Consider the following 25006-nt stretch of genomic DNA (forward strand, 5'->3'; position numbering starts at 1 on the left):
TATGCAGTTGTCTCCCTTACGAGTATAATCAATTTCAGAATGTTCATTATTATTTCCCTTGTTTAAAACTATAAATTTCATGCTTCTTTATTTAATGATTTACATAATGCTTATTCAGTACATATTTGTTAAATTGAATAGATCTCAGTATTTTAAATTCATTGGCAAAAGATATTTATTTATATCCTTAAGTTAGTATTTGCATTATCGTAAATCATTGATAACCTCCTTTGATAGACTTAGGCCTATACATTATATATGACTGGTTCAATAGAAGTATATTGAATTGTCTGAGGTCTGAAGTATACAGTCCAATCAATTAAAGCTGTGACGAATGCAAATCTTCCTTAATTTATAGGTTTACTATTGCTTCGATATGAGACACCCCTCCCTTTTCCTATTTTTATTAAATTTGAAATTTCAAAATATATCAATTCACCAAACACATTTGACATGCTAGAATATTTTGCGGTGGTATAAATATAAAACATTACAGAGAAAATGATTTTATTCTTTGCTAGATAATTGAAGAAACAGTCTATACTTAATGCAACTGGTGAGTGAAGACCTTGAGTTATTCCTCTTAGTATAAGAAAATGTCAAAGAAAAACTCTGGTTATTCCCCTTGTATTCATTTGTTGTTTATAAACAAAAAAAAATGAAATACTGTTTTCTCAGGCGTGCAAGAATATACAGTCAATTTTTTTGTTTTATTTTGCTCTAATTGTAGATGACTGTTTAAAAGAACAAATTTCATTGGTTTATTTTGATAATTACAAAATTAAGTAGAAAGGCTAACACATTTGATTCTTCGTTAATGTACTAGACTGGACATTTGATTTCATCTCTGATCTGTTATTAATGAATTAATTGGATCAAATATTTCAATATGTTTGAATTATTCCATAGATATAAATATTGGTTTTGATGTTTAAATGTACCTGTAGGAAACTATTTCAAGCTGGAAAAATAACATATTCTGATTTTTTCATAGTTTTGTTTACCGTGCAGTGAAATGTAGAAACGATCCAGGTAAATATGTCGATCATTTGAATAAACTTATTGAAAACAAATCAACACAATGTTATTAGATCATTGAATACCGTTTTATTAGTATTAGTATTCATGTTGTTATCAGCTAATTTAAAGCAAATTAAATAGTATTGTTATTCATCTAAACATGCATAGATCTACACTATTTCGAAACATAGCTTTTGGCCATGCACAAAGTGTTGTTTTCTCATTTTGTATGACGTCCATACCATAAATTCATTGAGTGTTGGATGTGTACTGATTGATAATTAAGTCTTAGATGCATGATTTTGTTTATTATTTGCTAGTTGCTGTGAACTAGCTGTCAGTAACTGCGCGAACTCTCATATCACTCTGTTTTGTCTTATTGTTGTTGGAATATAAAATTACCCTCCCTAAACCACTCTGTTTTTTATTAGATGTATTACTAAGTGTGTTCATATGTTGAGTTAAGCGTTTTTCAACTTATTTTTTATAGTTTGTTCTTTCAGTGTACTGTTACACTACTGTCCCAGGTAAGGAGACGTATAGGTGACTATGCGATATGGACTTTGCTCATTGTTGAAAGCGATAAGGCTTTAGTTATTCATTATTGTGTCATTTAGTTTCTTGTGGATAGTTATCTCATTGGCAATTATACTACCTTTTCTTATTTTTGTTATGATAATTCATAAAAGAATATTGTACAATAAAATGATAAACCAAAATATATTTATGTCATAAATGTAATTTAAAAAATATTTGCAAAATGGCCATGCTCTATTACTCATGTAGGCATATTTAAGAATATGATGGTAGACTATATTCAAAATTGTGTCACAAAGCATATTTAATGTTCAGCATCTTTTATCTATAGTTTTAATTAGAACTTAAAGGTTTATTATTAAACTTTACTATAACAATAAAATACATAAATAGTTATAATCCTCAGGAATCCAAGGCACAATTAATAAAAGTTAACCATTTTAGGTTGGTTAAAGTGAGGCTTTCAAAATGGAGCCTTAGCTCACACAAACAATAAAGGGCCCCAAGAATAATGCCTTGGTAGTAGCTTTTTTTTTCATCTTAGCTTTATTGTTGCATTTGGTATTATCTGGAATAAGAAGATACACGAAGACTATCAGTTGATTATAAGTGTTTTTATTAGTTTTTCATTTTTTTTTATTGAAATCAAGAATATGATTTAATTAATGCAATACGATATGAACTACACAATGCCATATTTTAAAGAAATACGGTTTGAATTGAAGACTGTTTGACTATTTAGTTTCATTGTAACTTTAATTTGATGGACACTTTCGATACTGCTTTTTCATTTTCATTATCCAAATTAATCATGTTATTTGGATAAGCGACATGTAATACGATATTACATATAATGAAATGTAACTAAAAATTGATTTTTTTTCTCTCAAAGTTAGTCGGATAAATAAGTAAGCATTTTGAAATAAAAAAAATGTCAATGCTCAGCTTTTCTTACCGCTGCAACAATTACTTCTTGTTCAAATCTACTTGAAATTAGCTGAATCAAATGAAAGAAGTGCTCATTAACCCTCATTAGAATGAAAATACTTAGATTTTACAGTGATTTCAATTTTAATAATGTTTTCCTAATTCGTTTGCTGTGTAATATTTGATGAACAGTTTCTATTGTGGTGTTTTGCTTTGAGTTTTTGATGCGTTTTCTTAAGTTTTTGATTTAGTTTTTTTGTCCTGTTTTCTGTGTAGCGCATCGTCTTTATTTGTTATGTATTGTTTGTTTTGAGTTTTGACGTCGTATTTTTCATTCGTTTTTTTTAATTGTTTTGTCTTGTCTTGACTTTTCTGTCGATGGTGTTTTCTTAAGGTTTTTGTAGTGGTACATGTATCTGTTGATTTTACGAAATACTGTTTTGTGAAGTGTACTTGCTTTCAGTTTTCAATAACGTTATCTATGTTATTGTCTGTAGGGTACCTGACTTAAATTCCTGTATAGTACTTTTTAACTTTGTGTGACAATTCATCAGAGTTCAAATGACGGGGATCAATAAAATTATTAGACAGGGACTCATGGTCATCGTATGAGTTTAGAATGCCCCTGTGTATCTTTCAACTTTTTGTGAAGTCTTGTTACTTGTTTCATAAGAGAAAATCTAGTCGAATTTTAGATATAATACAAATCAAATAAGACGCAGGTTATAAACGTCAAAGAAACAAAACCACAAATAAAAATTAATCATACAAAATCTACTCTCATAAAAAAAAAAATGTTAGAAAATACCAAACGTGAAGAAAAAAAATGTTTAAACATATTTGCAAAAATAATGTTTATGAAAAAGTTAAACACTGATGAAAATCACATCAATTATGTCGGGAATTTTTTTCGAAACTTTCATTCTACGAAATTAAAATAAGGAAAGTGTCGAGTATTTTTCTTTTTATTAAATATGATTAAAAATTCAAGTTCCTACTTTTAACACTAGGGCGTGGTGATTACATATATAAAGGCAACAATAGTATACCGCTAATCAAAACTCTTAAATCTATGATCAAAAAACAAAATCGGTGTAACAAACTAAAACTGAGGGAAATGCATTAGATAAAAGAGGAGAACAACGACTCAACATTAAAAGGTAACAAACACAGAGAACGGCTAAGCGTTAAAAATATGCGTGTTTGATAATGACAAATTGAAAAAAAAAGAAGTATAGATTGCGTGAAAATTTTTTCGATATCATATTTGATTTCTACATTAAAAACAAATTATCGCTATTTTGTGCATTTTTCCTTTGATCTTTTTTTGTGATAATTTTCATATCATGCTTCTCGCTTGATATGGAAAAAATATTGCTAGAAACTAAGGAGCCACGGGGCGTTGCTAACGAAATTGACAATGAAATTGACAATGTCGTCACAGGTAAAATAGCGATAAACAGATTATCATTGGTCATCTCAACTCGATTGCTTTTCTCACTTTCGCTGTACAAGCTCAAGCAGGAAAATCAATCTCGTTGAGATAATCAACGATAATCTATAAATATCACATTTAAAATTCGGAAATTACATTAATTTCCTTGTTTGAAGGAAAATCAAACCAAACAACTATTATTGTACCAGTAAATACATTTTTTGTGGAGACAAAGATAATAACTTGTACAACTCATTATCTTGAGTCATGTTTGTTTCTTCTTTTGCTTTATATTTTTTTTATTTAAAATTTCCATTCATAAGGGTTTGTAACATAAACAGTAAAATCACAAAAATACTGAAAATCAATTCTGAAAGTCCATTATGACATGGCAAAATTTAAATACAAAACGCATCAACAACGAATGGACAAGAACTGTCAGATTCCTGACTTGTTACAGGCATTTCCAAACGTAGAGCATGGTGGATTAAACCTGGTTCTATAGCGCTAACCTTTCTCGATCAGTCGATCAACATTACGCTTTTATACTGAAAGCAGCTTTATTAGGCGAGACCCAGCGTTCCGTGGGATATTTTTAAAAAACTTATTATAATACTGCTTATATTTGAGAAATTCGGGTAACTTATAATCCTGGTACTTTTGATAACTATTCTGATAACAGAAAAACAGGACCAAGTGGTTTGGGGATATCTCAATTATGTCAGAAATACTGTAAAAGTTTTAGGATTTTATATTTTTATTATTGTCCGCCGTTCCTCTTTTTCATACCAAATAACCCAGATCAACCACTCATACTTTGGCGATACCCATCCAAAGCACATTAAACAAACGACAAATTGAATTCGTAACGTGGTTGTACCTCATCAAGTAATGGGATACCCACATCAAGGAATGACAGGACCACACCAAATATTGAAACAAACACATCATGTAGTGTAAAATCGTCAAATTTTGAAACATCGTTTCGTAATGTTAAAACAATATAAAATATAGGCAAATCATCATTACGAAATAACAAAAGCACACCATGCAACGAAACAACTCATAACGTTAAGTCTAATTCACATTAAACCTTTCACGCTCCGCCAAATTGGACATAAACTTGAAATGGAAAGACACTATCAAAGTTCAATCGTATATAGCATTCACACTGAAGCTTACACAAAGGTAGTTTTGGATCCATTTGAGAGATAATTGATAAAATATTTCCAAAAATATGATATATCAGAAATTTTGTATTTTGAAGTCACGTGACTTGCAAAAAAAAGTAAAAAAATACAAAAGTCTTCCGAAAAAGGTCGTGTGGAGACTTTTATAATAGCTAATAGGATATAGTATTTGGTGTCAAAGCAATGCCCTAAGTCTGATAGACACAGGAAAGTTACCATTATCATATAGTTGGAGGAAATACGTGCTATATGCCTTCCAAACGTTGATGCCCGCAACATGCAAAATAACGGTTTTCAGCCGTTTTCTCGTCAAAAATCTTATCCTTGACACAAATTTTAGGTTAAATTATGTTTATTCAAGCAGCACATAGAATTTTGACTTTAAAAGTAAAGATTCAATGAATTACCAATAATTACTTTGATGTTTTGGGCCTATGATGTTTTAGTTTTAGAGAGGGGGGGGTTGCAATTAGGTCACACATTCTTTAAAAATATACAAACATTGTTTTTAAGTTGAGTTTTGTATGTATTCATGACCCTCTTTTTGAAATTGAAAGTAAAGTTAATTTAAGTTTCATTTAATATAGGAAATTATTTTTTCACCTCCGAACATGCAATCTTTCTGCTGTGGGCTAGTGCAGCTTCCCACTGAACCGCGGGAGTTCCAGTTTAAAATATCGAAATTTTTGTAGTTAACTCTTTCATTAAGGAACGAAGTGAGAGTAATCAAATAATCAGCCTGTTTTCTGTTTTCGTTTAGAAATTAAGTCTCGATTTAACATATAATTGTTGTAAAACCCATTATTTTGAGCAAATATAGGATGATATCATACTTTAGTCTGCCATTTTTTTTCTAAACTTTTACCGGTTTCTTTATTTCAACAAAAGTGTTTTCGACATTTCCATAACCAGGATCTTCAGAAACAATGTTCTGTTACATTTATTTCAACTTCGAAAAAACAAATTCATGACTTTTTGTCTTTTTTGTCTTTTTTTCAATTAATTTGGAAAGAACTGACCACAAATTGAGAGTGCATTTCAAGTAAATGATTGCGTTGGTACGCTTTCAATCACTTATTTCACTTGAGTACAAGTTTTAATCATACTTTGAATAGTTTCCCTCAAAAATACACGGCGTGGTTAATAAAAAAAAGTTATTTTGCCCCTAAAATCAACAGTTTAATTTCCCATACTCTATGGAAATATTGTGTTCAAATTAAAAAAAACACGGTTTTTACAGAGGAAACCGTTGTCCGTTAGGGGCGATTTGATACCAAACCGTACTCGGAAGAAGTTTTAGGCACCACGAATCACACAGCTGTGATATAAGGGATTGATTTGAGTCATCAACCACTTCTGTACGTCAACAAATGTCAAAGATTCAATACTTTGCGCAAGCTAGTTGCCCAAAAATATAGCCCATCGGTACCAGAGTACCGATGGGAACGGGAAGGGGTTAAGTAATGTTAAAACCACATTGACCAATGACACAACCACATCAAATAATGTTGAAACCACATCGAGTAATGACAAAACCATATTGAGTAGTGTCAAAACCATATCAAGTCAATACGAAACCATATAGTGTAATATCGAAATATGAATAAGTAATGAATATTCGATATTGAGTTATATTAAATTATCATTACGTTATGTCAAAACCATATTAAGTAAAGATAAATTATCATTAAATTATTATAAAAACACATAAAGTAATATCAGAGTTCCACATAAGACAGCTGTGCCGTTCCATAGTAAAGGGCGTAATTAATAATTTTTGGATTTCATGACATTCATTGCATTTTTAAAATATATCTGTAGTATTCGATAAAAAATCAAATGTTACATTATATAGTTATTGATATACAAATATACAAATATGAACTACTTTTGGGAGGCAATGGTGGTGATGTTTAATACAAATATCTATAACACGAATATACATGTACTCCGTGTTAATATATCGATTACTGATACATTGTATTATTTAAAATTGCTTCATCAAAATTTCAATTTGATATGTACCAGATGTGCCATTCAGATATCAAATAAACTTCCTTGCTTGAAATAAAAACACGCAGAAACCTATCAAAATGTCTTTTTATGTAAAGTTATTATTTTTACTCTTGAAATCAAAGCGTTATTTTCTATCATGATATAAATAATAGGATGCATATTAAACATATGACAGGAATAGTTTGTTTTAGGGTTTCTGCTAATAAGGCAGCTATTAAACAGAAAGTTCCAAATGGTAAAGCTAAAATAATTCCTGCGTAAATTTCACTGACGCTATCACGAGTTGGTTGACCGTTATGGATCAACCTTTTCACATATCGATAATATCACATATGTTTCTTACGTCGTATCTATAATCTTCTACATTTTCATGCATGTGATCTACCAAATTAGACTTTTTACCGGATGTGAAAGTGATATAATATGTGTCTGTTTGTTTTTTTTCTCATTTTTAGTCATGGCGATGTCGGTTTAATTTCGATTAATATTATTGACTATTCCTCTGGTACTCCCCCCCCCTCTTTTGTTGTGTGCTAAAAATACATTTATACACAGATATGTCTTGTTAAGGGTAGCGTAATTCGATTGCGCATTTTGCAAGTTCCCGATGACAGAGAATGAACGAAGGAACCGACGAGAACAAATCATATAGATTGATTTTCGCTAAAATAATCAATTTTAAACTCAACTTTTTGTTTATGGTTTGACTGGGTTATATAATATTAAAACGAAAAACCACTCGACTGAAAGAAATTTAAAAGACTCAAACAAAACTACTTGGACCAATGTTTTCAAATTTTTAATGAGATCTTGTATAAAATACCATGATCATAATTTTGTTTGCCAGCTTTTGGCCTTTATAAGACACATCAGTGTATGACATTATGATAAATGAATAGATCATGTGTAAACTATTTTTGTCCTTAGTATATTGTCGATTTTTCTTTTTTAGAATAAACAGTGTACATTATATTAACCGTGATCTTATGATTTTATTTTTTTTCAATTTATTGAAATGTGTTATTGGTTATCGTACACTTTCGCTTTCAATAAGTTAAAAAGCTTTTTATATAATATTTAAAATGTTAGGATACAAGCAATCTGAAAAAGTTATCAAAGTGCGAGATTTGGCTATCCACAGAAGTAGGTTTAAACCACCATTTTTTCTTAACATGTCCTCTATCAAGTCAGGGAAATTGCAGTTGTTATCTTGTAGTTCATTCTGTGTGTGTGTGTGTGACTTTGTCGTTTGATGTTTTGTTGCATTTAAGCTTTTCTATTGTTTCGTTGTTTTCCTCTTATGGATGATGCGTTTCAGTTTGTAACCCGGATTTTTTTTTCTCTGAATAGATTTATGTTCGAACAGCGTTGGTTTATTGTTGTCTTCATGTGATATTTGATAGATATATTATAACCTCGCAAATATAAAAGATAAAAAAAACAAAAAAACAACAAATTATTCCAACATTTATTAAAAAGAAAATTTCCCTGAAAGAAAATGCAAACATGTACTAGATATAGGAAGATGTAGTGTGAGTTCCAATGAGACAACTTTTCATCCAAATAACAAAAAAATTAAACCATTCAACACGGAGCCTTGGCTCACACCGAACAACAAAACGGCCCCACAATGACTAGTGTAAAACCATTCAAACGGGACAACCAACGGTCTAATAGCCTGCACATTTCCCCAAGTTAACATGAAATAAAGAATAACATGATATATATATGCCAAGGATAAGAAGTTAGGTAAACAAAACAAATCAAAGAAAAGCATATTTTTAAGAAAAACATAACATTCCTCCCTTCTTGAATTAAACAATGGTAACATAAATAAAAGTTTACTATTGAATAACAAAACAAAAAACAATACCCAAACAGTTCAAAACAGAAATGAATGACACCAAACGATGGTACAATGTAAAATAAATCAAATTAAAACAACACCCAAAAACCCATAAATTTCATCCCTCGTTTATTGAAACCCAAACATACCCATAGACATTTAAATCAAGAACGAACCCATGTATATCCCACAATTTCACATGAAATAATATTAAACAATATGATAATGTATTTGTAACAACGGTAATAGCTAAATGATGTATTTGAAAGCTACAAACAAAAATTCTAAATTACAATTTACAATGTTTTCTAATGATACAAAAAGCATAATGCATAAGAACAATGCATAAACTAAAATAATTTAAAAAGATCATATCTCCAAATTATATTTCAAACAAAAGTAAACGAAATCATGCATTCTTAATGAAATAGCATGTTGAAACTCGTAGACCATACTCTCTATATCCTTCGTTTCATTGTATAACGATTATCCAGATTACTGCTGGTTATTCCTTTTCCATGTCCTTGCCTTGTACAATATTGTATCTGAAAAAAGTATTGAATATTTGAAAGTTATACTGAAATATTTTCTTGTCGTATTTTTCAAAAATAAATTGCGAAAACTATGCAAAAAATGTATCTAAAAATGATCTTTCATTAACTACGTATACTTTATCTTTTGTCGCTTTTTAATCAAAATTATACATTTCGATTTTGATTCTTAGTTCTCGATTTTTACGTTGGAATTTAAGATGGAATAGACAATTGAATTAAAGTATGAGATCATTACACCGAGATCACTAATATATCATACTTCTTTAATGACTGCTTATTATTTCAAATAATTCTTATATGTAAAACTATGGGTGTGTATGATTATTCAGTGTTTCCCTAGTTAGTCTGTTAAAGATACAGTTGTCCTTAATACTGCAATATGATCTACTAAGGTATTGATATAAATGGAAACGCTTGCATGCTTTAACAAATTTATTTTCGTAAAAAAACAAATTAAGAGTAAGAAGACACAATTGAACACATACAAGTTATTTAGTACAAATTTGTGTTAAACGATATACTTGAATATTGCTGATCAACATAATTGTTGCATATTACATTTGTAAAATCTAAAACATTAATACTTAAACAGAAAAACAAACGTGCTAAAAAATATCAACATCTCACAAAGAGATCAAACGACCATTAAAGCTAAAACAAATTTGAGCAATATGGAGCAAACAATGTTACATTGTACATTTTCCGTTGACAGTTTTTTTTTATTAAAACCTTGGTATAAAACAAAATGAAAGATGATTTGGTTTATATTAAATACATCTCAAGTAAGTTGTCTTGATAAAGATTGTCGCGGTATGATGAGTTATTTATCATTTACCATCATATTGTTTATGTATTGTATGTCATAATGGAAACCAGGATATATGTTTGCGACAGAAGCGCGTTTCGTCAACAGTAGACTCCAGCGACGCTCGAATCGGAAAAAAAGCAAATACTTAAAAGTTCAATAAAAGCGAACTTGAAGATCGTTGAGGACCAAAAATTCCTAAACGTTTTGCCAAATACAGCTGGTTTTTTAAAGTAGACGTGGTACAATTGCCAATTAGACATGTACAACCGTACACAAGAGACAAAAATGACACAGGAATCAACAACTATATGCAAGCGTACGTCATTCAACAATGAACAAAGCTCATAACCCTTAGTCAGCTATAAAATGCCCCGAAACAACAATGTTAAACAATTGAACTGAGAAAACTAACAGCTTTACTGCATGTAAATAAAATGAACGGAAAACAAATATGTAACGCATAAACAAACAACTACCACTAAATTACAGGCTATGTATTAAGCAAAGTACCTGACTTCATATTAGTGTCTTTGCCGTGTTTGCCATGTTTGTCATGTTTGCATGGTTCTGTAAATAAAATTATTTTAATGAATGATAAATATATGCACCTAATTTACTTGTCATTTGGCTTTATTTAGAATACAAATATTTGTTACACATGCTACAGGTCGATAATAAAAATGTGAAGATAAAAAACATATGACAATGATTCCTATACATTTGTACATATGTTTCTTTTCCCAAAATTATTTCCTGTTAACATTCAAGTAAACTGATATTCGATAAAACATTTAATTTCAGATCTGAATACGTTTTAATATTTCTTTTTGATCAATAAAATATTACTATACGTATATTATTATATTACAAATACATCTAAGTATAAGCATTTGCTATGCTGTATAACCTTTACCAGAGTTTTCTTTATTTTATAGTCTTATGGTTAGACTTTTCTTTATATAGAATGAGTTTAATCGATCTTGATATATGCGATTTCTCGCAACGGTTATTTTTATATTTTCGAGATGATTGACCATATAATGTGTTGACATGATACGGGTTATGTCCTTCTGGTAAATGTTATGATGGTATAATACTAAACCTCTAACGGGAGGAATTGTACTTGATATTCATATGATGCAGAAACAATCTTTCAGTCAGTCTAATTAAGGTCTGAGCTGGCATGTCAGTAACTGCTAGTAATCATTTGTTAATCTATTAAATATTTGTTTCTTGTGTTATCTATTTCGACATCGGACACGGACTTGATCTGAGTTTTACTTTGCGGAGTGTTGTGTATTTTGGTATTTTATATTGGGTATAGGTATAAAGAGGGATTGAGATGTCAAAAAAACATGTTTAACTCTGACCTTTGTTAGTCTCGTATGTTTTTTTTAAATTTTAGGTTCTTATGTATGTTTCAAAGTATAGTATGACGTTCATTATCACTTAACTAGTATACAATTTTGTGAATGGGCCAGCAGAAGCAAACCTTTTGATGCGGGCGATTTCACTTTATTGCAGACCCATTGGTAGTCTTTGGCTGTCTGCTCTTTTGTTGGATTGTTGTCTTTTTAACACAATCCCCATTTCCATTCGCAATTGTATTGATCCATAGTCATTAACAATAAGTAACTTACCTTGCGTTGAACAGTTTGCTATGTGAAATTCAGTGATTTCCGTGATTGCATCAAAGTCAAAGCATGTTCCTAAAATATCACTGAGTTCAGACTGAGAAGCAATCCATTTGATCAAGTCGGTCATATTGCAACATATCAAAGGGTTTCTATCTATATATCTAAAAAATAAAAAGTTAAGTGCACTATACAATAGCATTCAAATTGTGTTTTAATTGCCGTTTCAAAAATCCTTTCCCAAAACAGAGACGAAAAGAAGGCACACCAAGACTAATAGTATAGTTAAAACGTATTTTTTACCGATGAATATACACATTGTTCCTATTTGAAACAAAACTATGACTTAAAGTAATCAATATGTGTTTCTTTTGCATGTTCTTTAAAAAGAATATGAGCTACCTCAGATAGAATTTGATAATGATAATATGCACTTATTTTGATATATGTGTAATACTTTGATTGATTTTGGAACATTCAAATACAAGAAAAAGATACATTTTAGTTTAAACATATTTATTTATAGTGGATTGGGAAACAAGTTTTGCAACTTATATTAATCCCTTTCCACTTTGCAGGTGCGAGTGCTGCCTTGTAGCGGCATTAGCCTACTCTTTTTCGAAATCTACAAGGGTGTCTTTAACGTGCAAGAGATATGGCTCTCTCTTAACACGGGTCAGCCATTTATCGTCCCCTTCCGACGGACTATCATCGTTTCCTTAAAACCGTACTCGCAAATGGTGTCAAGGGAGAGCCGAAAATTGAGTTCCTGAAATTTTCATCCCGAACGGGAATCGAACCAGGAACCTTTGTGTTAGTAGTCCGATGCCCTAACCAGATACATTTTGGTCTGATTTGTATGGATCTGATCTCAACTCAATTTCAAAATAGCTACGGACGTTACATACATTTTTTCTTCTTCAAACCAATAGGTCATGTAGGTTTACAGATGCTTTGGCATTCTTTTGAATTATGTCGATTTTTATTAGGTTTATTAGATTACACATTGTTTAAACATGAAATTGTTTATTATGTACAATATATGGAAACATCACCATGATCACGTACAGCAATGTTATATTTGTCATTGGTCGAAATATGTTGGCTGATACTGTTGTAAAGGCGTTGTTATTCAAATATCTACAATAAAAACATTTAACATGATGAAATATAGCAAATATATCAAATCAAGGTAAATAATGTAATGTCTGAAACTATAATTTTCATTCTTTAAAAAATGTAAATATTCTCTTTTCATTTATATGATTGTAATCTAAAACAAGGATTTTCGTTTTTCAATGCATTAACCATTTTGCAATTTTGTTATCTGTTGCTTAAAAATGATATTCAAATTTTGCAACCAGGCCATATAATCGAACATTTGGTCAATTATATCGAAAAACTCTGTTTTCAAGATCGTGACTTTTAATTTTGGTGTATGGTATTCTTTTTTTTGTGTGTAGCATCGATAAAAAAATGTACACTGAACAGGTGATAAATTATATTTAGATAAGTTGGGATTTTTAAGCAGATGGTAAGTGGAAATAACAGTCGTTTTACTGAGTCACCAATCAACCCTTATCATTTTAAAATATTCATCTATTTGATATTATTGAATCGTAAAAATATTTTGATAAAAAAAACAGTCCCGTTCAGACAGTTATCTTACAGTCAATCAAATACTGTTCAGAAGCTTTTCAGTCAATGTAGAATAATTTATTAGGAAGACAAACAACTTGAATGGAATAATAAAATTGAGAAAGGAAATGGTGAATATGTCAAAGCGACAACCACCCGACCATAGAGCAAACAACAGCCGAAGGCAACCAATGGGTCTTCAATGTAGCGAGAATTCCCGCACCCGTAGGTGTCCTTCAGCTGGCCCCTAAAATATGCATAATAGTACAGTGATAATGGACGTCATACTAAACTCCGAATTATACACAAGAAACTAAAAATTAAAATAATACAAGACTAACAAAGGCCAGAGGCTCCTGACTTGGGACAGGCGCAAAATTGCGGCGGGGTTAAACATGTTTATGAGATCTCAACCCTCCCCCTATACCTCTAGCCAATGTAGAAAAGTAAAAGAATAACAATACGCACATTAAAATTCAGTTCAAGAGAAGTCCGAGTCTGATGTCAAAAGATGTAACAAAAGAAAATAAATAAAATGACAATAATACATAAATAACAACAGACTACTAGCAGTTAACTGACATGCCAGCTCCAGACCTCAATTAAACTGATTGAAAGATTATGTCTTCATCATATGAATATCAGGTACAATCCCTCCCGTTAGGGGTTTAGTATCATACTATCATAAAATATATGAGAAGAACATAACCCGTGTCATGCCAACAACTGTTTTTTTAGAAATAAATGTGTTTAGTTCCGATGCAAAGACCCTATCAGTGAATCAATGTTAAAGCCAAAATATGCAATCTTTAATGACCTGACAACAGTATCGTAACTATATCCCCTTTTAATAAGTCTATTTAAAGGTTTTGTTAGTTTCTGAGGCGAATACTGACATTTTTGTGCTTTATAAAGAATATTTCCATAAAATTTTGGATGTGAAATACCTGAACGTATAAGATGTCTGCATGTTGAGTTATATTTACGAATTATTTCCTTATACCGGTGATAAAATTTAGTAAATGTTTTGACCAGTTTGTGATATCGAAAACCCTGGTGTAATAATTTTTCAGTAATACATAAATTTCTCTCGCTAAAATCTAATACATTGTTACATACACGAGCGAATCGTACAAGTTGAGATATATAAACACCATAAGATGGTGACAAGGGAACGTCACCATCTAAAAATGGATAATTAACAATAGGAAATGAAAAATCATCTCTTTTATCATAAATTTTTGTATTAATAAGACTGCACCATCTTAATTTGTTGTAAAGGATTTCATGAATAGTACTAAATTAGCTGTATATGTTGAGATTATTTAAATACTTAATCAATTTTGTTCAATTTTTTAATATGTTTTAGAGATCAAAGTTATTGTTATAGACGTTAAAATATTTTTGCTAGTACATATAGTAATAAAATTGGAAGACTACATTACTTTAATTTATTGACCATGTTGACATAAAAGCAATACTAACATGTGCTAATGTGGCACAGAACACTTCAACGTTTCACAATCTGTACAAAGACAACGTTTACATGCATCGTCAGTGAAACAATCTTAGCCTATTTGGTAAACCACATATTTCTATTAATATTAACCTTCCAAGTCAGTTTTTAAATCCAGTTCAACAATACAAGTTACGAAATTTTCGTCGATAGTTGAGTACAGTTTTAGTAAAATACCCCTAGTTTTTAGTGGGGTTTTTGTGGTTTATTCTTTAGTTTTTTATGTTGTGTCATGTGTACTATTGTTTTTCTGTTTGTCTTTTTCATTTTTAACAAATGGCGTTGTCAGTGTGTTTTAGATTTACGAGTTTGACTGTCCCTTTGGTATCTTTCGTTCCTCTTTTAATCGATATAAGGTTTCGACATTTGAATTAGAGAACTAAAATTCCTCAACTTCGTTTTGTTTTAAAAAAAAAGTACTTACATGGATTTCAATGACTCAAGATCCTTGAAGGTATCGATTGCAATAGATGAAATATTGTTATTATCCAAAAATCTAAAATGAACAAGAGATAAATGAATCATAAGTTAGACAATGTATTACACACGACATCTCATATTAGTATTTCCAGTGATATTTGCAGTAAGTGAGAACCATTTAAAGAACAATTGAACGTCAATGAGTATCAAAAACTGAGAAAGGTTTTGACCAGTCAAGACATAAAGACATGTATGTTAAATATTTGAATAGTGGGAGATGACACAGCAACACTATGTAAAAAGTAAACACTCACAGGATTTCCAATGTATCAAGATCAGTAAACGCATCTTTGTCTAACTTTGAAATTTCGTTTTGTGATAAAAATCTGAAAAAAAGATAAGGGGTTAATGAATTGTGATAGATACTCTACGATATTTTGCTTTAGTTATGCGAGTACATAAACAAACGTTCTAGGTTGTTATCAAGTAACGATTTTACTTCATAAAGAATGTGCGTCTGAAACGTGTTTTGTATTTACTTTTATAAAGACTGGTTTAACTGAAAATAAGTAATACAGGAATGTGTTAAAACCTAGAAACCTGTGAACAAAAACGAATAGTAAAATTCGTAATGGTCCTAAAATACAGCCAATGTCAGTGAGGGCTGATTTTAAAACTATTTGTCGAAAAAAAAACCGAATGCATACAGAAAAAACCCACTCTGGTCGCTTTTCGTCAGCGCAATCAGTAGTAAAGCTATACAAACTATATATCACTCCAACCCTTTCATTGAGAAACATTGGTTTATGCAATATAGTACATATGTGTCTTTTTGATACGTTAGCTCAGCCCGTAAGACGAATATGTAAGTTGCATGATGCAAAGAAATATTTTTTTTGGTTTTTGTGTACGTTAACGAACTTCTTAGTTGCCAGAAACTCATAAGGAGTTTCATATATTCTTCAATATCAATGTTGTATTTTTCATGTATTATCAACCACGTGATTCCAGACATACACAAATATCGTAACAATATAAGAATTAACGAAGAGGTCATTAAACAATTACAGTTATGAGCACAATTACAATATGAGAGATAATGATCAATAAAGATGACTTTATACTTTTAATACTAGCTAATTTAAATTTCCGTCTTCCTAAATACATGTTAAGGGATTACTCAAAACATGCAAGCCCCCTTATATACGTAAATTATACAAATACATATAATGTCGACAAAAGAATATGAGTATCTTTTACCATCATTACATACTTACATGATTATCAATGACATAAGATCTTTAAAAGTATTTGCTGTGATTGTTGATATTTTATTAAAGCGTAGATCGCTGAAAATATACAATGTATCTTACTTAAAAGTCGTAAGTTAAAATTAAAATCAACAAAATCTTATAACCCGTGGAAAATTTAGAGCAAAAATCCCTATAATTTAGGGTTCTTAAAACACAACACAATTTTAACATTTCAGTCAAGTTTATGTAAAAACTGGACTCACCCGGAGCGCTGACGATTAATATAAAAAACAAAGCAAAATATTGACACTCATCGTGTGTCAATTCAATAGTTGATAAATGTATTGATTCAAATTATGGTGTCGACCATATAATTGCGGGAAAAAGAATTTCAGTACTTCGTTGTCGTACATACATTGTGAACATTACTTACATGGCTTCCAATGACACAAGACCCTTAAAAGTATCTGCTGCGATTGTTGAAATATCGTTTCTGAATAAATCTCTGAAATTAAATATTGTAATCTATTAATGAATTGGCAGTGACACATACTTCAACATTTTTTTCAATTTCAATCCTCCCAGGCAGGCTTAAAGTTAAGGCTGGGCACCAGAAATGCTAAAACAAAACCCACAAATACTGTAACTTGATGCGTCAATTATAATTTTTGCTAATTGACTTTCAATTTTAGAAAGGTTTCGACCGACAGGAACGACGAACTACTTTAATATATCGACCATTTAAACTAAAGAACTAGAATATATGTACTAATTTTCTGATATACATGAACACAGTTTTGAACAAACATGTTTTTAAAAGACACGAGACCTTAAACGTATATGTTGCTATGTTTGCAATTTTGATAGTATCAAATAATCTGAATATCTATATATATGCTTAATTAATTTTCATGTTCAATATTTACATAAACGTCACATTCACGAGGAACACAAACAAATTAAACATGAGCTAAATGACAATGCCTATCGATGGTTGAAAAGAACATTGTGACCGTATGGGGCGATAAAAAGCGATATGATGTCGAATAAACAAGTTGGAGAATTGTATTTTAGACAAACATAAGTTAACAATAACAGTCTTCAATGACTCGTCATGCATGATAAAAACTAGCAGTTGCTACAAGTGATATTATATAAAAGTTTAAAAATAGACAAGGACAAATTGATTTGTCAGTTAAAAAAAATAAAGTGTCCTGAATACAACAGTTTTGTGAAATAATGGTCTTTCTAAAACATCATGAAATACCCATCCAATGAAAAATTAAATACCCCTGTGAAAGAGTCATGCATGTCAACCATTAAGTTTTGCCATATCTTTAAATGAGATAAAAAAAAAACAGGAATGGGCAAATGAGACAACAACTTGACACAAGAACAAAATAGGCCAAGTGGTCTTCAACACAGCAAACTGGAGTAGGATTTCAGCTGGCTCTTAAAACACCTATGTGAACTAGTTCAGCGAAACCAACGTCATAATAAACTGAAACATTCAATTTATAAATAAACTAAATATAAAAAAAAGTACAAACGTATACATGTTATGTCTTAAAAAATGTTGACACTACAGTAAAACTTTAAAAGTTATATTTGAACAAGAGAAAACAATTATTTTGTCTATTTCTTCACAGTTTTGACACGATGTTTTAAAATATTAAAGGCATGGAGTGACGTTACCATTTTCACTCAATTATTAATTAAAATGTTACGAAAACTACGAAAAATAACAAAGATTATATATGATCTGGCAAACTGCTTTTACACACTATACTATAAACATGATAAAAGAGTAGGTCCGGTAAGGGCCGGTTTTGGCCTCAAATTTCAAGTTCATCTGATGGAAGAGTATGGACACATTTTAAACACTTAAATGTCTATTTCATTTGATTCAATTAATTTTTGTAAACGATTTTAACTAATTCACTCATTTAAACGCTCGGATTTAAGCTTAAGTATTAAAAATCTATCAATTTTGCCAAACACTGTCACTTTTCATATGTTTTTTTGTCAAAAATGAAAGTGGCCGCATCTGTATTCATCCTCGACCTTTATATATGTTATGCATTATCATTAAACAACATTTCAATATCAAGAATGAACATGAATGTGACTTCTATCATTTAAGAAACCGTTCAAAATTTAACTAAATGCTCAACTTAGCATGACTTAATGTTGCAAGATCCCGATATATATGTTTTGTAATGCCAAAAAAAAGCCCATATGAATGTAGCAGAGGCATTATACCTTCCGAAAGATTAACTAAAAGTTAACATTTAAAAAAATTTGTAAAACTGCTATATTTTGGGGCCAAATGGGTTCTTACCGAATCTATTCCTTATGAAAAGAACAGTAAAGTTAAGTTTGCTGATTCTTTTATGGATTATATATTGATAGCGGCAGAGCGACTTTCTGACAAAAAGTCAAAAACAAGAATATGACATCATAAATACCATAATTTTCAAAGATGCAATCAGCAGTATAATTATTCATTCATTGTTGATATATAATTCTACAATTTCAGTCAATGTTAATATAATAAGTACTTACAAGGATTTCAATGACACTAAACCATTAAACACATTTGCTGTTAGTGAGGAAATTTTATTCGATCTAAAATTTCTGAAAAGACATTATGGAATATGCAATGATTACAATTGTCGTAGACACACTTTTTGAATAAACCGCGTTAACAGAACAGGGATTATTTAACGTTTAGCCTGCTGTGGAGGACATTTAATTGTGTAGTGAAACTTTGAAAATATAAAGTTGTAAAGAAATATAATCACTACAGTTACTGCAATTTAGTTAACATGACACTTGTTTTGGATTTTTCTGTTCACATCGTACCATTCTAGTCTGAAATCATTTTATATGAAGCATAACACAGTTTTAACATTTACAGAAGAAAGTAGTAGACAATACGAACCCTACCAAAAATTAGGGGCGATATCAGGTGCTCCAGAAGGGTAATCAGACGCTGCTCCAAATGTAGCAACCGTCGTATTGCTTGTATGATAAAAATCCGCTAAGTAGTTTAAGTCGGTAAATCACATTCATATAAGGGAAGGGATTGTATTTACGACGCAAGGAACATACTTGATATCATTTGTGAAACCCTTTATTCCATAACGGTCAACCAACTCGTGATGGCGTCCGTAAAATTTACGAATGGATGATTTCAACTTCACCCTTTTAAATTCTTGATTTAGCAGCTTCCTTGTTAGCAGCAACCCTCCATCAAGGACATCATGATAGAAAATGCAAGCACGGGAATATCGTATCAATTTGGAGATGTATACGCCGTATACAGGTGCTGCTGGAATGTTGCTACTTAGAAATGGAAAGTTCACAATTGGAAAGCTGAAATCATCTGTGTTGTCGTAAACTTTGTTTTCAACCGACCATCATTGTCAATTTCTAGATGTAAGTCAAGATATGATGTAACTGTGTCTGTAGCATCCTTTATCTCTAGTTCGATGGGATAGATGCGCTCCACATAGTCACCAATTTTTTTATGAATTAGTGAACGAACATCATCTATATAGCGGAAAATAGAATTAACGGATATCGCTAACTTCTAATTTTTCTTCATAAGGAGTTTCTGCATGAAGCCAATCTCATTATAGTAAAGGAACAAATCGGCAAGTATAGGGGCCAAATCTGTTCCCTTTGGAATGCCAACTGTCCGTTGAAAAACACGCCCACGAACGTCACAAATATGTTTTCAATGAAATATGCATTGTTCAACTTTGTCATTAACACTATGTAAATTAACCACTCAAACTGAACAGAGGATAATTTAACGTAACGCCAGCTGTATCCAACATTTGATTTTGCAGTATACATGCACAAATTATGAATACAATACAACAAAACTTCATACCTTTTTTTTTGGCAAATAAAGCTCCTTGTTTTTAATTTTTGAAATTCGTAAATGATCAAGAAATTCTAGTTAAAGGATTTAAAGGAACAACTGTTTTAGAAATGCAGAAAAAACAACACAAAACTTAATTTATAACTAGCATTATCATCAACATGGGTGCCAGGACGACGCATAATAACACGAGAAACATGACTGAAAAATAAGTATTGACAGTTTCTTAATCAATAAATCGTCTTCAAGATGACAGCATAATTATATTGGAAGGTGACATTAATAAAATGTGTTTGTGTAATTGTCATCTGTTCTATTGTTATTTTTTTTTTTTCGTATGAAGATAATATTGTTGGAATATTGCAGTTCTCGTACCATCATCTGCCTGTTAGAATCAATACAGTTAGCCTTCCAATTGTTTATCAAAGGGGTGAGGATCATTCATTAAAATTTTGGACAGTTAAAGGTGACATCATGGTTTTGTGCTGGTAAATGATAGTCCACTCACTTAAACAAAAAAACAGGTACAACAATTAAATAAACCAACAACAATGTTTCAAATAATTGCTCAAAGAAATAATCATAATTATATTCAAGCTTGAAATAATTATTGCCATTAAGCTTGAAATAATTATTAACATTATAATAATAAGAAAAGACTATACACATCATAATGTCTCTTCTTGAATTGAAAAGCTCAAATGTGAGTCATTCATTAATTAAATAGAAATTACTTACAACAATTCCAATGACGTTAGATTAATAAACGCATCTGCTGCTATGGTTGAAATGCTGTTTTGTGATAGATCTCTAGAAAAAAGATTCATAAATTGGCATTACAAAATTGTCATCTGAATGCATTGAACACGAAATGGTTTTGATAGTACGTATACTAGCCTTTAAAATCTGTCCTGCAATCTCATCTATCAGTGATACAATTTGTAAAATAAATTTGAATGCAAGTGCCAAATCCATCTTCAGCCTCAACAATATGTCCTTTGTTTAGATTTATATCAGTGACATTATGACACTCACATCTGTGAAATCTTTGTTTATTCAAAGCATTGTGCTTTTCATAAGGTTGGCACCTTTAGTAATGTAACGTGTTTCGGGTGATGCTCATATAAATTATGGTAGAATGTTTTGAGCTCAACCAGTGAACTACTGGATTATTTGTGCATTAGTTTTAGTCACCCTAATGTACAAATTATGTTCTACTTTACAAAAAGCAAGCATCCAAAAAATAGCCTTTATTGTCATACAAACAAAGATACCAAAAAACACTCAATCCGTTTTGTCAAAAATAAACTGACATCGCCATTGCCGAAAAAAGAATGAAACCAAACATTCAATCACCAGTAAACAAATCATTATATAGAACACTGAAGACTGAGTAACATGAACTTCCGCCAAAAAAGCTGGGGGTAATCTCATGTGCTAGGAAGGCTAAACATATTTTTTGACTGAGAACAAACAACCTGCTTAAAACTGATTAAGAACAAACTATATCTTAAAACACGTTAAAACCAGGTTCAAACGATCATTTCCAAATGCCTGTTCAAATTCAGGAATATGACAGTAGTTTTTTATTTCGTTTGATGTGATTTTTCTTTTGATTTTGCCATTCTATTAAGATTTTTTTATTTTTGTATATTCCTCGGATTTCTGTAATTTTATGATTTTATTGTTTTTAACGTGAATTTTGACCATTTGTTTTTCACTTCCAAAGCTCCATTGCATATTTGAATCATTTACTTAGAGAGAGATAACATTTATATTGCATTCACTGTAATACTAATATTTATAGATTATCGTTGATTATCTCAACGAGATTGATTTTCTCGCTTGAGCTGGTACAGCGAAAGTGAGAAAAGCAATCGAGTTGAGATGACCAATGATAATCTGTTTATTGCTATTTTACCTATGACGACGTTGTCAATTTCGTTAGCAACGCCACGTGGCCTCCTTAGTTTCTAGCAATAATTTTTCCATATCAAGCGAGAAGCATGATATGAAAATTATCACAAAAAAAGCTCCAAGGAAAAATGCACAAAATAGCGATAAGATAAAATACAAATAAGAAGACAACTTACAATTCTGTTGTAGTAGTAGGTATACCATCAGGTATACTCACTAAATTTTTCTGGTTGCAATTTACAACTGTGCCTTGGCAATCACAGGCAAATTCTATACACGGATTAGCAAAAGCTGTTTCTAATGAGCATACTACTACAAAAAGTGTTATGATGTCCATGATTCGTAATCGAGTGTATGATGTCCTTTAAAAAACAATAAAGTAGTCTATTAAAATCCATTCATAATGTGACTACATACAGCCATATCTGTGAACTTAAAAATAAATATGAGCGTTGATATACAGTCATCCTGGACTCAGGTAGATAAACATGTGTAATAAAATTACAGCAATCAAAATATTCTTCAATCAAAAAGAATTAACAATTGAAAAAAACTATCCATCGTCACTGTTTTTTAAAGCTTTTCTTTTCATACGCAGCAGTACATAACTAATATTTTCATATGACTAGTAGTTTTCAGAAACTAATGTAATAAAAATTAAAAGATGTGGTAAGAATGCTAAGAAGAAAACATTTTTTCACAGGCAAAATGCCATAGCAGTTACCAAACATGGGTCACTGTACGGCCTGATAAAGTAGTAAGCTCCATTTCAAATAGAATGATATAGAAAGTGCTAAAATTATATTGTTGCCAGTATTTTTTTCAACAATTTTATTGCTTTGATCAATGCATCTTTCTTTTAATATCAAAAATGTTTAATAGTAAAAATCTTCTTCGAAAGATAAATGTAAAAACAAAGAGGTTCTGTACGATTACCAAGGAAAAACTCCCCATCAGAGATCAAATAAAAAAGTTCAACATTGCTTAAAACCATACACGTAAAAATTAAGCTATTAGAACATACATATCTTTGTTTTTTCTGCGTTTTTGTTTTAACACATATTTTCATTAAAGCAAATACAACAGTAAATATTGAGTTTAAATAGGAAACTAAAATTCAATATAACTCTGGTAAAAGTGATGCATTCGTTTGACGTCTTAGAAGGTATAATATAAAAAAGGATTTTGTATGAATGCTAATGAGACAGCTATCCAGCAAAGTTCTAATAAAGTGGATGTAAGCAAATATATAGGCAACTACTTAATCTTCAACAATGCGAAAAACCCAAATTGTGTAGTCGGCTTAAATTGCACCGACATGAAAAATATGAAATAATTTAATAAAGACAACTGAAAGTCTCATTTATGAGAAGGTAATGCATCTAAATCGTACAATTGATTATTGTCTGATAATTTATTTAAAATCTATCAAATGTTTTAATGTCATTTTATTCCAGACTAAGATAACCAATGCTTTATAGACCATCATTTGCTTGAAAAGCAATTTCAATATTTTAAACAATTGAATCATACTGCTGAACAACAGTCTTTGTTTAAATATAAAATGCATTGTTTCTTTTTAATCTAATATTTAATCATTTATAGCGAATTGAAATTTGAATTACGGAGGAAACTTGAAGTATCAGTCTCGACAGGTTTTCTTCGTTGTGGAAAATTATTGTACACGGTAAAGTAGGAGCAACATTTAATACTTAAAATCAAGTAAAATCGGTACAAGGTTTAAAATACGAAATTTTATAAAAATCAGTGTAATCTTTACTTACCTTTCAATAAATTGTGAAACGTCTTTACTAGACGAGATATAACTATGTAATGCTTTTCCGATGCTTTTACCGATGCTTTTCTTTATACGAATGTTGATATGTGCGTATGTGGCAAATTCAAGCTTTAACCCATTTAAACAATAAAATCTGCATCGTAAGGAATACTTTAGTTTATAAGGTAATTTAGTATATTTTCACACCTAGAAAATATATATTCATAAAAATTATGTAACACATTTTAATTCAAAATTAACAAAAATTGTTTCAAAATCAATAAAAATATTACATGTCTATCATCTTAAGTCATTGAGTAAAAGATAAGTGCACAAATTATATACTAGTGATAAATATTGGAGAGGGCAATCGGTCGTCGGTCATGATGGATGATGAAGCAATACCATTTCAAAGTATACATTTTGTTTTTATTGCATATAGCCCAAGATTAATAACGATTTACTAGGACATTATATTCGAATGAAGGTATGAATGCAGACAGAAACGCTTTGTCTGACAAAACATCAGATATTCAACAAATAGAATTTAACCATGATTCCTGCAGAAATGTTCGAAAAACAATTGTTTGTTAATAGTTTTTTTTTCTGACATTTACGTTTTTGTA

At 30.6% G+C, this 25006-nt stretch overlaps 1 protein-coding gene across 1 annotated transcript; it reads right to left on the reverse strand.

Annotated features, from left to right (window-relative positions):
• Positions 1-8619: 8619 nt before the first annotated feature.
• LOC143043736 (uncharacterized) lies at positions 8620-23021 on the reverse strand. Its single transcript, XM_076215919.1, has 11 exons — positions 22780-23021; positions 21425-21496; positions 19360-19431; positions 17228-17299; positions 16819-16890; positions 15856-15927; positions 15546-15617; positions 13036-13107; positions 11974-12131; positions 10844-10900; positions 8620-9516 (listed from the first exon to the last, which is right to left on the reverse strand). Exons 1-11 carry the CDS (start codon positions 22938-22940, stop codon positions 9467-9469), a joined length of 930 nt encoding a protein of 309 aa, XP_076072034.1. The 5' UTR covers positions 22941-23021; the 3' UTR covers positions 8620-9466.
• Positions 23022-25006: the final 1985 nt, after the last annotated feature.

This window comes from Mytilus galloprovincialis, chromosome 8 (assembly GCF_965363235.1).
Source record: "Mytilus galloprovincialis chromosome 8, xbMytGall1.hap1.1, whole genome shotgun sequence".
NCBI lineage: Eukaryota > Metazoa > Mollusca > Bivalvia > Mytilida > Mytilidae > Mytilus > Mytilus galloprovincialis.

Excerpts from the sequence above, each read along its gene's own strand:
- LOC143043736 (XM_076215919.1), bottom strand. The coding sequence starts at position 22,940 with ATGGACATCATAACACTTTTTGTAGTAGTATGCTCATTAGAAACAGCT. Across the intron at positions 16,891-17,227 it reads CTTGTGTCATTGGAAGCCAT|CGATCTACGCTTTAATAAAA; the intron begins GTAAGTAATGTT and ends GTATATTTTCAG. Across the intron at positions 12,132-13,035 it reads ATGACAAATATAACATTGCT|ATATATAGATAGAAACCCTT; the intron begins GTACGTGATCAT and ends TTTATTTTTTAG.